Source organism: Salvia hispanica, chromosome 1, assembly GCF_023119035.1.
Source record: "Salvia hispanica cultivar TCC Black 2014 chromosome 1, UniMelb_Shisp_WGS_1.0, whole genome shotgun sequence".
Taxonomy (NCBI): Eukaryota; Viridiplantae; Streptophyta; class Magnoliopsida; order Lamiales; family Lamiaceae; genus Salvia; species Salvia hispanica.
The window spans coordinates 28922084-28934727 of record NC_062965.1 but is presented as its reverse complement, the minus strand read 5'-3'; the positions used below and the strand labels follow the sequence as shown (position 1 = coordinate 28934727).

Sequence of the window (12644 nt, the reverse complement as noted above, 5' to 3'; positions counted from 1 at the left end):
GAATTGATGTAATTGGGATTAGACCAGACTCTCAGCCTCATAATAGGAGTATAGTACAAGGTTAATTTATTTAACAGGCCCAACGTTTTATTTAAATAAGACTCAAGTCACATTTAGGTTAGTAAATAAGAATATTCGTGTAACACCAGCAACCCATTTTCTAAATTCGAAATCTGCAACCTATTTTTCACATTAACGCGTTTTAAATTTCATTTATAACACCTCCAATTAGCGACAACTTATTTCACCAACTAATTTTTACCTTGTTTTTAATGTTTTTGAATTAGCAAATAAAATAAAATAACAAAATTTTATAGATTAAACATAATATTGAAATATACTGATACTAAAAAAGAGTACATAGGAAAAAAACACCTAGTAGAACAAAGAAACAAAAAACACATCATTAAAACCCCAATTTTGCGTGTAGCGTCTAGATCATGTCATGGTACATTTTTGCATTTTCTCGTCTTGGGACTTCTCATACAGCTTCATGGTGGGCTTCAACGTCTTCTCATCGATGCCTCGATCGGTGATCGCCTAGATGTTGGCATCAATGGGCGCCGTTGCAGGTGAAGCTTCTAATTGGCTTTGTGCGCGGGCCGGTAGCCACCTTGAGAGGGGATCAGTTGTCGGTTCCATGTACGAAATATCATAGTCGTCGGTGTTGAGGCAATTGGGCAATTAACTTTAAAATATATTACGATCACAAATGGAAGATAATAATCACAAAAATAAAGTACAACACCATTAGCAACTCATCTAAATACCCCATTTCACAATTCAATTTCGTTGAAATTAAAACAATACAAATTAGGTGCGATTCGAATAAAACAAAACAAATAAGAAGAGACGAAAACAAAGACACTATAACGAATTACTCAAATTATTATAGTGGTGTATACACCACCATAATATAACTGAAGACTTAAAACACCAACATGAGTTTATCTGCCAATATCGACACTAGAGACGGTGATAAAAGGCTCTGTTGAGGTACCAGCCGGAGGCGGAGCAAGAGCAGGTGCATGATATACTGGTGTCGGCATTTCGAATGGAAGTGTAGGCCCCTCTTTCTCGAAATTCAAAACCTGGATTGCTTGTCGAATCGACGGCCTCATATTACAGTCAGGATGAGCACACCAGAGTCCCACCATCATCACGCACTCCACTTCCCTCCGATCAAACTCCCCTTCCAGTCTCCCATCCGCCCCTGACAGAATCTGTCCATTCCCATACAGATCCCAAGCCCATGCCACCAACCCTATCTGATCCAACGGCTCTGTCGACCGTCTTCCTGTCGCAATCTCCAGAGCCACCACCCCAAAGCTAAACACATCCGATCGCTTGCTGGCTCTGCCACTGCTCACATACTCGGGCGCTAGATACCCTAGCGTCCCGGCTATCCCTGTGGTCTTGGGGTTGATCCCATGCTCCATCAGCCGCGCCAGCCCAAAGTCGCCTAGCTTGATGTTGAAGTTGGAATCCAGCATCACATTGCTCGACTTGATGTCCCTGTGCACCACGCACTGCTCCCATTCCTCGTGGAGGTAGAGCAGTGCGGATGCCAATCCCTTAGCTATACTGTATCTCAGACTCCATTGCAGACTTGAAGTTCTGCTGAACAGATGACGGTCCAGGCTTCCGTTAGGCATGAACTCGTAAACGAGCATGAACTTGCCCTGGCCGTGGCACCAACCAATCAGTCGCACCAGGTTCCTGTGGCGCAACATGCCTATGGTCTTCACCTCCGCGATGTACTCCTTCTTCCCTTGCCGAGATTCCTTGGAGATTCTCTTCACGGCAACCGGGATATCTAAATCTACGAGGTGTCCTTTGTAAACGCCTCCGAATCCTCCCTCTCCTAGTTTCCTGGCTTCAGAGAAGTTGTTTGTGGCCGAAGCAAGCTCTTGGTAGGAAAATCTTCGTGGCCCCGTTGCTCTTTCGAGATCATCATCTCCTATCGTTCTCGAATAAGTTCTGTTTTGGGTTTTCTTTGCTCTCCGTTTCTTCACCAGTGCACATGCTAATACAGCTACGGTTATCAAAGCAAACGCCCCTATAGCCAAGCCCACTATCAGTGCTACTGCTATCTTCCTATTCCCTTCGATATCTAAACTCTCTTCGATATCCAAACTCGAAGTGAACTCCCACGAATGGAGAATGTTGTGTTCGACGTTGGGTCCCGTGGCTGCAGAGATCCCAACCGTGGCCCACTGAGGTAGAACCTCTCTGATGTCCACTTGATACGAAAGGCTTGAATTGGGGGCGCCATTGTAGCTATAGAAAACGGTCAAGTTCTTAGCGGCCGCGACGTAGACAATCCAAACATCCGCGGCCTCTCCGTCGTGCGATGTGAAGTTCCACGGCGTGGTGACGGAGGAGGCGATGGAGTTCTTGTTGATCCCCACGTGCTGGTGAGGCGGGTCCCACTCGGGGTTTGCGTAGGTGTCGAACTCCACGGAGAGGATCTGGTTTCGCGGGGAGCCGGTGGTGGTGGTGTTGAAGAGGCCTAAGAAGCCGCCCCCGGAGTTGGGCGGGATCTGGAACCCGGCTGGCGCGAGGAAGAAGGCAAGGCCGCTGCCGTACAGCGGATTTTTCCGTGTGTCGATGGTGAAGGAGAAACGGGTGGTGAAATCTGCGGAGCTGGAGGAGCTCCATAGAGGCACCTGTAGGCATTTGAAACTAAAAATATAATACTACTCCATTGGTGTAAACAAAGGTGGTATTCGGTTTGCAAGATTGTATCCGAGATTAAATTTGTTGTATGTTTGGTTTATGAGATTTAGTCCTCCAACTAAATACTAGATGGATAATCATGGGATAATTAGTTATTGCTAACCTCTTATGACTAAAATAATCTCAAAACTCAATCTTAGATTGTATCTTGGTATTAGTTTATCTTCCAAACCAAACACTACCAAAAGAGATAACTGAAACTGCTTCATATTATATAAGAGGCACCTTTCCGTTGTAGATAACTCGGCCGACGCGGAAGATGTAGCTGACCATGTTGAGCTCCATTTTTCCGACGGAGATCGCGGCGTCGCCTTCGAGGAGTATGGCGGTGTCATCGGGGCTGAACCGGGGAAATTGGAAGTTGAGAGAGAGAGAGAAAGGAGTGAGAAAGAGGAGAAAGGTGATGACAAGTGTATGTGTGGAAGAAAATGTGGCCATGGTAATGGCTAATTATTTGGTTTTTCATGGTTTATAAGCAGTCTGTGAGAGTTAATATCAAATGGTGCAAGAATAATTTATTACTAAACTAAAGTATTTTGTAATATGCCGCGTCAGGATACTTGAATAATTGACCAATGTTATTGCAGACGGAGACTTAGATCTATACCAGGAATCCTTTTTTTTTGTTTATTAAGAAAGCCAGCAACTACTCTGGTTGATACAGCAATTTTAATTGTAGAGTATTTCATAAAAAAGGCTGGGAATCCTTTTTTTTTTTTTTTTTCAGTTTATTAAGAAAGCCAACAGTTACTCTGGTTGCTACAGCAATTTTAATTGTTAGAGTATGTAATAAAAAATGTACTAATATGCTGGGAGGCAGTATTTTCACTTTTTGTAAGAAATGTTATTGATCAAATGGTAGGAACACTATATGCAATATGTAATACTCTATCCGTCCCAAGGAAGATGACCCATTTCTTGGGCGGCACAAGATTTTATGCAAATTTATTTTGTGTGTTGAGAGAAGAGAGTAAAGTAAAAGAGAGGGAATAAAGTAGAGATAAAGGTGCTTCCATTTTAAGTAATGGGTCATCTTAGTTGGGACAAACTAAAAAGGAAAGTGAGTCATCTTCAGTGGGACAGAGGGAGTATGTAATATGTATAGACTCCAAAATCCAAATTATTGCGCGAAAATACTTGCATGAATATTCTGTGTCTCTATGGAAGTTATAGTTTGTTAGTTTCTTCTTTCTCTCTCTCTCACCCTTTAGGCCATCTACAGTGGGGCGGACGATGGACGAACGATGCATCATCCGTCGCATCGTTCACCACTGTGACATCGCGGACGAAGCGCGGACAATGCCCAATCGTCCGTCGCATCATCCGCCACTGTAGCATCGCGGACGATGCACACACGTTTTTGATTATTTATTTAATTTTATTCAATTTTCAAAATCTATATATACCTCTCACTTTTTACTTCATTTTTCACTCCTTTCACTCTCAAATTCACACTACATTTTCTACATTTCAAACAAAATGAATCCCGGAGATTACCCAAGTCCGAATAGTCCGATGTTCGGTGGTGCATGATGGCCGGGTACAGAACCTGATGAATACTGGCCATTCGACACCAACACCCAGTACGATCCCGATTTCAACACGAACTCGTACAAGCTGTCCGACATGGAGCTTTCTCCCACCCGCACAACGGCCCCATCTCGCGGCCGCGCATCCGCCGCCTCGGGCTCCGCGACCAAGAAGAGGCGGCCCAAGGCAAAGAAGTTGCCGCTTACGATGGTGAATGAAGTGTTCGCCCCGGGGAGGACGAACTACCAGCCGGAAGAATCCATCGTCTTGTCGAGATGTTGGATTGATATTTCGAAGGATCCGGTGTTCGCCTATAAGCGCCAACGAGAGCCGCTCCGCAAGCACTGGAACCAAATAAATAAGCAGATCAATTTGTTCGCGGGGAAGTGCGACAAGTGCGAGAGGGAGCAGGCCAGCGGCGAGAGTCTCGCGGATGTGCGCGACAAAGCAATCCAGTCGTACATGTCATTGTACGGCGACTTCAAGCACTACTAGTCCTGGGCACTTGAAGGAGAAGCAGAAATTCGTTGGAGATATGCTGCCCGAATCGACGACGGCAAAGAAGAGGGCGTCGAAGCGCACCTTCGGTGATTATACAAGCATCGAAAGCGGCGCATCTACAATGGACCTCAACAATCCGCGGTTCGAGGATGAGAGTTCCGACACACCGATGTCCTCTGGGCGTCCCCCTGGCATCAAGGCTGCCAAGGGCAAGGGCAAGGCGGCATCCTCGTCCGCTGCGCCGCTTGACCAGGCCCCGAGCCCGACCCCGAGCACGACCACGACCCCGTCTTCGGCTGCGGCACATGCCTACAATGATTTGGTGGCCTCCTCCGACTATAGGACGTTGTTGGACGCGCACAACGCCCTGATGCAGGCGACTAACCTGGCTCAGATCGAAGGCATCCAGCGGATGATTGATGGCCTCAGCCGCAAGTTGAGACTACTCTAGACTAGCCTCCTTTTTTTATATGTTGTGCACATTTTTTTTTAATTTCTTATTTTGTAACTTTTTTTTAATTAAGTATATGTAGGATTTGTCTTAATTGTGTTGTTTTTATTTATTTATTTTGCTTGATATATTTGCATAAATTATATAAATACAAAATAGAAGTAAAATGCTTAGGGCGGGCTATAGTCCGTCCCATTATGGATGCCCTTATCTCTCTGTTTTTATGAAAATCTTGTGTACCGTCCCAATACAAGAAAGAAGAGTATACCTATGTCATAGGTATATGCCAAAATTAATAATATTGCTCGACTCATTAAAGAAATACTCCATTTGTCCCATTAGAAATGAAACGTTTTCCTTTTTGGTTTGTTCCATTAAAAATGAAATGTTTTTAAAAATGGAAACAATGCTCTCTCTATTTTTTCTTCTCTCTTACTTTACTCTCTCTTCATTAACACACAAAATAACACTACATAAAATTCCGTGCCGAAAAGCAAATGTTGTATATTTAATGGGACGGAGGGAGTACTACCTCAGTCCCAAAATATATATATTTTTTTCCCGGAGCATAAAGCTAGGTTTTTATAGAGGGGTGGAAAATGTCTAAAGTTTTTATCTCCTGAAGGAGGCAAAGATCATCATCAACACCACCACCAACGCAACAGCAAAATCTAAATACGGAAAACAAAATGGCGCGTATCACATACTCAACCAGATTTTCAAATATGTTTACTTATGTGATCTTTAAAGATGCTAAAGTAAAACTGCTTCTCACGATCAAACCCCTAATCCATGCAGGATATTTTTATTTGGTACATTCATATTACAAATAAATATCACATCGGGCAATTAAAGATATATAATCTTTTGAATGAGCGCAAGTTTTAATGGATAATGAGTCCCTCCAAGATCCAGGATATGAGAAAATTTTCATAAATAAAACATTTACTACTATAATTTTAAGGAAGGGGCGAAAATGAAAATAAATAAAATAAATATGTGCAAATGTACTATTTTGTCTTTTACTCTAATATATACTGCTCCTACTTACTACATAATCCAATGCAATATTAATAATTAATAGTACTCCATAATTAATAAAATCATTTTTATAAATAATTCCTCTGTGAGTAACTAGTATTACTGAAAAATATTCTGAAGAAGTTAATTAAATTGGAGAGAAATATGGGAGAATGTCTTAGGTCGCCTACTGCATCTAGGAAATAAAATAAATTTAAAACTTTTTGTCTCTTCAGGAAATCATATTCAAACTCCGCAGATTATAAAATCATACATTAAACACATCTCTAGGTGGAAGATACAAAAATGTGTAAGTTAACGGTGGGATATGGGAGAGAGTATTATCTAGGAGAATGTCGTAGGTAGCCTAGGAAATAAAATAAAATAAAATAAATGAAAACTTTTTCTCTCTCTTCAGAATCTGCATTTTAAAATCATACTCCCTCCCGTCGATCCTCTCTCCTCTCCGATCATGATTAAATGTTTCGTACTCCATTAGAACATATTTTAAAAAATTATTTGACTTTAGTAAAATATAAGACTTATTTTTATATTTAATATTATTTTTATAATAAAATAAGAATGAAATGAGTTAATAAAAGGTAGGATCCACTTATCAAATATAGTAAAAGTGAAATGAAATATTTATTGTCGGACGAAAAAAAAAATGAGACATTTATTAACGCACGTACGGAGAGAATATTTAAATACATGGGAAGATACAAAGAAGTGTAAGAACGTGGTGGGTGGGAGAGTGTCTAAAGTTCTCATTGTGTTCACAATAAAATAAAGTTCTTTATTTATGCACATTGAATTATTATAAGTAGGAGTTTACACTTTACATTCAATGAAATTATGATACCAACAAAGATATGATTTGAAGCAAAAATATCAAATTAAGGAAATTGACTCTTGATCATCTCTCTCTAGGAGTGTCATGTGCACAAAAAGTTTTAAATGGATTAAAAAATACACTCAATAGTCATCCACGGTTTTGAATTTGGCATCCATATTACTCTACAAAGAATCAAGATGATCTACATTCATGGATCATAGTCCTTAATAAATCAATTCGTTAATAACTTACCATGAATGATGAATTACACAACAGAGAAGAATTTCCAATTTCAGTGACGCCTTCATCATCAAAGAACTTCAAAACTTCATCAATTTCTCCTGTATTTCAGTGACGCCTTCATCATCAGAACAATTTCCAATTTCAGTGACGCCTTCATCATCAAAGAACTTCAAAACTTCATCAATTTCTCCTGTATTTCAGTGACGCCTTCATCATCAGAACTTCAAAACTGTTGTAATTGGATTAATTTGATTGATCGGTATTGTCATAATGAGACATCATATAAGTCTGGAGGTGCGGAGTGCACACTTATTTGAATTCATTATGATGTTAGATAAACGGGGGTCCGGGGGCAGCGCCCCCGGGTAGCGGGGTCCAAGGGGCAGAGCCCCTGGCTGGGGTCGAGCTGTTCATCTTGTTGAAACGCGATTTTTTATCTTATTAAATCTAATCGATTATTGTTTGGTTCAGTACGCTTTTCTCAGATATCTACATTAGATAGTTCTGTTTTCTCTGAATTTTATCCGATCAAATATTTTGGTAGAACCACCGAAATTGATTTGATCTGAAAGTGATTTATCACGACTTTCAGATTATCTGTTTTTTGTTTAATATTCTAAATCTCCATAACAAAAATCAAATCAATCTGAAAATGTCGAACAAGGAAACGGTGAAGGAAGGAACGAAAGGTTTCACGAAGTTGGATAAATTTGCTGGACAGGATTTCAGACGCTGGCAAAAGAAGATGCATTTCATGCTGACGAATCTCAAGGTCGTGTACGTTCTGAGTACTCCCATGCCCGAGGCTGTTGAAAATGAAACTCTGGAACAGACGAGGAGGCGGAGGAAGTGGGAGAACGATGACTATATATGTCGTGGTCACATCTTAAACGGTATGTCTGATTCTCTATTTGATGTGTATTAAATGTTGAGTATGCTAAGGAATTGTGGGATTCCCTCGAAGCCAAATATATGGCAGAAGATGCCTCTAGCAAGAAATTTCTTGTTGGTAACTTTACTAACTATAAAATGGTTGATACGAGGCCTGTCATGGAACAATACAACGAATTATTGAGGATATTGGGACAATTTTCCCAATATGATATAAAAATGGATGAATCCCTTTCTGTCTCTAGTATTATTGATAAACTGTCACCTTCTTGGAAGGATTTTAAAAATAATCTGAAACACAAGAAGGAGGAGTTGAACTTGGTCGAACTTGGAAGTGATTTCCAAATTGAACAGTCCATACGTGATATGGAAAAGGGATCTGTTGGTAATGCTAGAAACATGGTTGGTTCTTCTGTGAACATGGTGGAAGAGGGTGAATCCTCAAAAGCTGGTAAAGAGAAACGAAAGTTTCAAGAGAAACGAAAGTTTCAAGGGAAACGGAAGTTTCAAGAATAACAGTAAGGATGAGAATAAGAAGCCTAAACTGACTTGCTGGAAGTGTGGCAAATTTGGCCACTTCAAGAAGGATTGTAAGTCTGGAAAGGGTGGAGGAAAAGGGAAAAAGGAGGCTGGTTCAAGTGGGTCCAAGGATCTTGAAAAGCAATCAGGTTCGTTTTCTGTACCTAATGATCATTCTGTTGATAATTATTATGCATCAATAATCTCTGAAGCATTTTATGTGCAGGATGATGATCTTTCATGGTGGATTGATTCGGGTGCAACATGTCATGTATGCAAGGATCATCAATGGTTCAAGGATTTTAAACCAATTGAAGATGGATCTTCTATGAAGATGGGCAATGTTGCAATTGAACCAATCAAAGGAATAGGATCTGTTAGCCTAGTATTTACTTCTGGAAATGCCTTAGTATTAGAAAATGTTGTATATGTATCTGGTATTCGTAAGAATTTAGTTTCTGGCATTGTGTTATATAATTGTGGTTATAAACAAGTGTTAGAAAGTGACAAATATATTCTATCAAGGCATGGTACTTTTATTGGATTCGGTTATCTATGTGGTATGTTTAGGTTGAATCTAGATGTTTCTTTTATTAATAATTCTGTTTGCATGACTTCTACTTCTTTTAGTAATCGTGCTAGTAAATCAGAATTATGGCATGCTAGACTTGGACATGTACATTACAAGAGATTGAAAGAGATGTCGAAAATGAGTTTGATACCAGCATTTGAGTTGAACAATGAAAAGTGAAAAACTTGCATGTTAACTAAAATAACTAGACAACCTTTCAATAAAAATGTCAATAAAGTTACTAAGGTATTAGAACTTATACACAGTGATTTGTGTGATTTTCATTCGACTCCATCACTTGGTAATAAAAAGTATGTAGTTACTTTTATTGATGATGCTACTAGATTTTGTTGTGTCTATTTATGCCATTCAAAAGATGAAGCTCTTGATAAATTTAAAATCTTTAAAGAAAGTGTAGAGCTTCATCATGGTGTGAAGATTAAAGTTCTTCGCACTGATAGGGGAGGTGAGTATTATGATCCAACATATTTTGAATCTACTGGTATAATACATCAGACGACTGCTCCATATACACCACAACAAAATGGTGTAGCTGAAAGAAAGAATAGAACGTTGAAAGAAATGATTAATTCAATGTTGTGCTATTCTGGCCTAAGTGAAGGATTTTGGGGTGAGGCTATGTTAACAGCCTGTTATTTGTTGAATAGAGTTCCTAATAAAAGGAACAAGATAACCCATTATGAACTTTGGCATAAGAAACCACCAAAACTGAGTTATCTCAGAGTTTGGGGTTGTCGAGCTGTGGTAAGACTAACTGACCCTAAAATGAAAACCATAGGTCAAAGAGGTATAGATTGTGTGTTTCTTGGCTATTCTGAAAATTCTGCTTGTTATAGGTTCTATGTCATAGAACCCAATGACTATGTATCCGTGCACTCTATTATTGAGTTAAGGGATGCTGATTTTGGCAATGAGGATAGATTCACGTTTATATCTAAACCAGGAGACATGATTGCAAGGTCTAGTAACTCTGGTGTAACTGAAAAAGTGATTGATACACCTCCTAATGCTAGGAGAAGTGGTAGAGCAAGAAAAACTAAGTCTTTTGGAAACGATTTTCAATTGTACTTACTAGAAGGATCAAGAAATGAAATTAATTTTCAATATCAATATTTCTTTACTATTGGTGATGATCCAAGGACCTACAAAGAAGCTATGGCTTCAAGGGATTCTGCATTTTGGAAAGAGGCAATCCAAGAGGAGATGGATTCTATAATCCAAAATGGTACTTGGAAACTGACTGATTTACCACCTGGCTGTATAGCTTTGAATAGTAAATGGATCTTCAAAACGAAGATGAAGGTGGATGGAAGCATAGACAAATATAAAGCCAGATTGGTTATCCAAGGCTTTAGACAAAAGGAAGGAATTGACTATTTTGACACCTATGCTCCTGTTGCTAGGATTTCCACAATTAGATTATTGTTAGCACTTGCTGCTATACATAATCTTGTAATTCACCAAATGGATGTTAAGACTGCCTTCTTGAATGGTGAATTAAATGAAGAGATTTATATCAAACAACTAGAAGGCTTTGTCATGCCTGGTAATGAACATAAGGTTTGTAAGTTGGTAAAATCTCTTTATGGACTAAAGCAAGCCCCCAAGTAATGACATTAGAAGTTTGATGACGTGGTGTTGTCGAATGGTTTTGTATTAAACCAAGCAGACAAGTGTGTATATAGCAAATTTGATGCTACCGGTAAAGGGGTTATCATTTGCCTATATGTGGATGACATGTTGATCTTTGGTACTGACCAAGATCAAGTTGATAAAACTAAGGAATTTTTGTCATCTAAGTTTGAGATGAAAGACATGGGGAAGGCTGATGTGATTCTTGGAATTAAGATCACACATGGAGAACAAAGAATTTCCATTTCTCAATCACATTATATTGAGAAGGTGTTGGAAAAGTTTAACTTCAAAGATTGTTCTTCAGTTAAGACTCCTTTTGATCCTAGTGCAAAACTCGTGCCTAATAAAGGAGTTGCTGTGAATCAGCTTGAATATTCAAAGGCTATTGGATCACTAATGTATGCTATGATTAGTACTAGACCCGATATAGCCTTTGCAGTTGGAAAATTGAGTCGATATACTCATAATCCAAGTTTAATCCATTGGCAAGCAATGAATCGAGTATTTAAATACTTAAAAGGAACCATGGATTATAGGTTGACTTATTCTGGATTTCCTTCTGTTCTTGAAGGTTATTCGGATGCAAGTTGGATCACCAATATGGAAGATCATTCTTCCACAAGTGGTTGGGTATTCCGTCTTGGAGGTGGTGCTATATGTTGGGCATCAAAGAAACAAACTTGTATCACAAATTCAACAATGGAATCGGAGTTTGTGGCATTAGCAGCAGCTGGTAAAGAGGCTGAATGGCTAAGAAATCTAATATATGAAATTCCATTGTGGCCTAAACCGATATCACCTATATCTATCAGATGTGATAGTGCAGCTACCTTGGCTAAGGCATATAGTCAAGTGTATAATGGAAAGTCAAGACACTTAGGTGTTAGACATAGCATGATTCGTGAACTTATTATGGATGGTGTGATATCTGTGGAGTTTGTGAGAACTCATGATAACTTAGCCGATCATTTAACCAAAGGGTTAAGTAGAGATCTTGTGCACAAATCGGCTATAGGGATGGGATTAAAGTCCACTACAAATCTCTGATATTAAGATACCCAATTCCCATTTAGTATGACACTAGATGCAGAATTCAATGTGGAAGACTTAATATTTGAAGATTGGAACACATTTGAAAATCGTCCCAAGGTATGTGTTCGGACCTACAAGTTAAGGAGGTTGAATGTATATATTCTTAATAGTTCTTTTGAAAAATTGCAAATGTAGGTGTGACTCAACTTATTTTAACACAAGTGATACCCGCAAGTGTACGGGGCTAGTGTAGCAATTAGCAAGCAAGAGTATCGTATCCCACAGAGACTAATTTGTATCAACTTAACTACCACGAACAAATATTGACTACTATCTAGAGAATCGGGAAAGGTTTGGTTTTGTTCTAACACTACGGAAAGCATATAATGAACGAATAGATAAATAAAAGCAAATAAACACGGAGTGAAAAGATAATATGGAGAAAATTGTAGAACTCAAGGATCCGATGCACAATTCCAAGCTCTTATCCAATCAAATTGCCTTACCTTTTGATGTCTCTAGAGTTACTAAGTCGACCACAATTATAGATTAAACCCCCTCCCGAGGTGAGAAACCTGTAGATTAGGTGCTAAGATTGAAGTCCCCTTCTAATCCTAAAACCCCTAACTCCCAAAAGCTCGATTAGGTCAAAGACC

At 39.3% G+C, this 12644-nt stretch overlaps 1 protein-coding gene across 2 annotated transcripts; it reads right to left on the bottom strand.

Moving 5' to 3' along the window:
• Positions 1 to 758: 758 nt before the first annotated feature.
• On the bottom strand, positions 759 to 3177 carry LOC125219406 (L-type lectin-domain containing receptor kinase IX.1-like). Of its 2 annotated transcripts, none has more exons than XM_048121379.1 (2): positions 2965 to 3177; positions 759 to 2669 (listed from the first exon to the last, which is right to left on the bottom strand). In XM_048121379.1, the coding sequence occupies exons 1-2, from the start codon at positions 3175 to 3177 to the stop codon at positions 948 to 950; spliced, it is 1935 nt and encodes a 644-aa protein (XP_047977336.1). In that variant the 3' UTR covers positions 759 to 947. The 2 variants fall into 2 exon arrangements, with proteins under 2 accessions (XP_047977336.1, XP_047977343.1); XM_048121386.1 differs by having other exon boundaries at positions 759 to 2685; positions 2965 to 3173.
• Positions 3178 to 12644: the final 9467 nt, after the last annotated feature.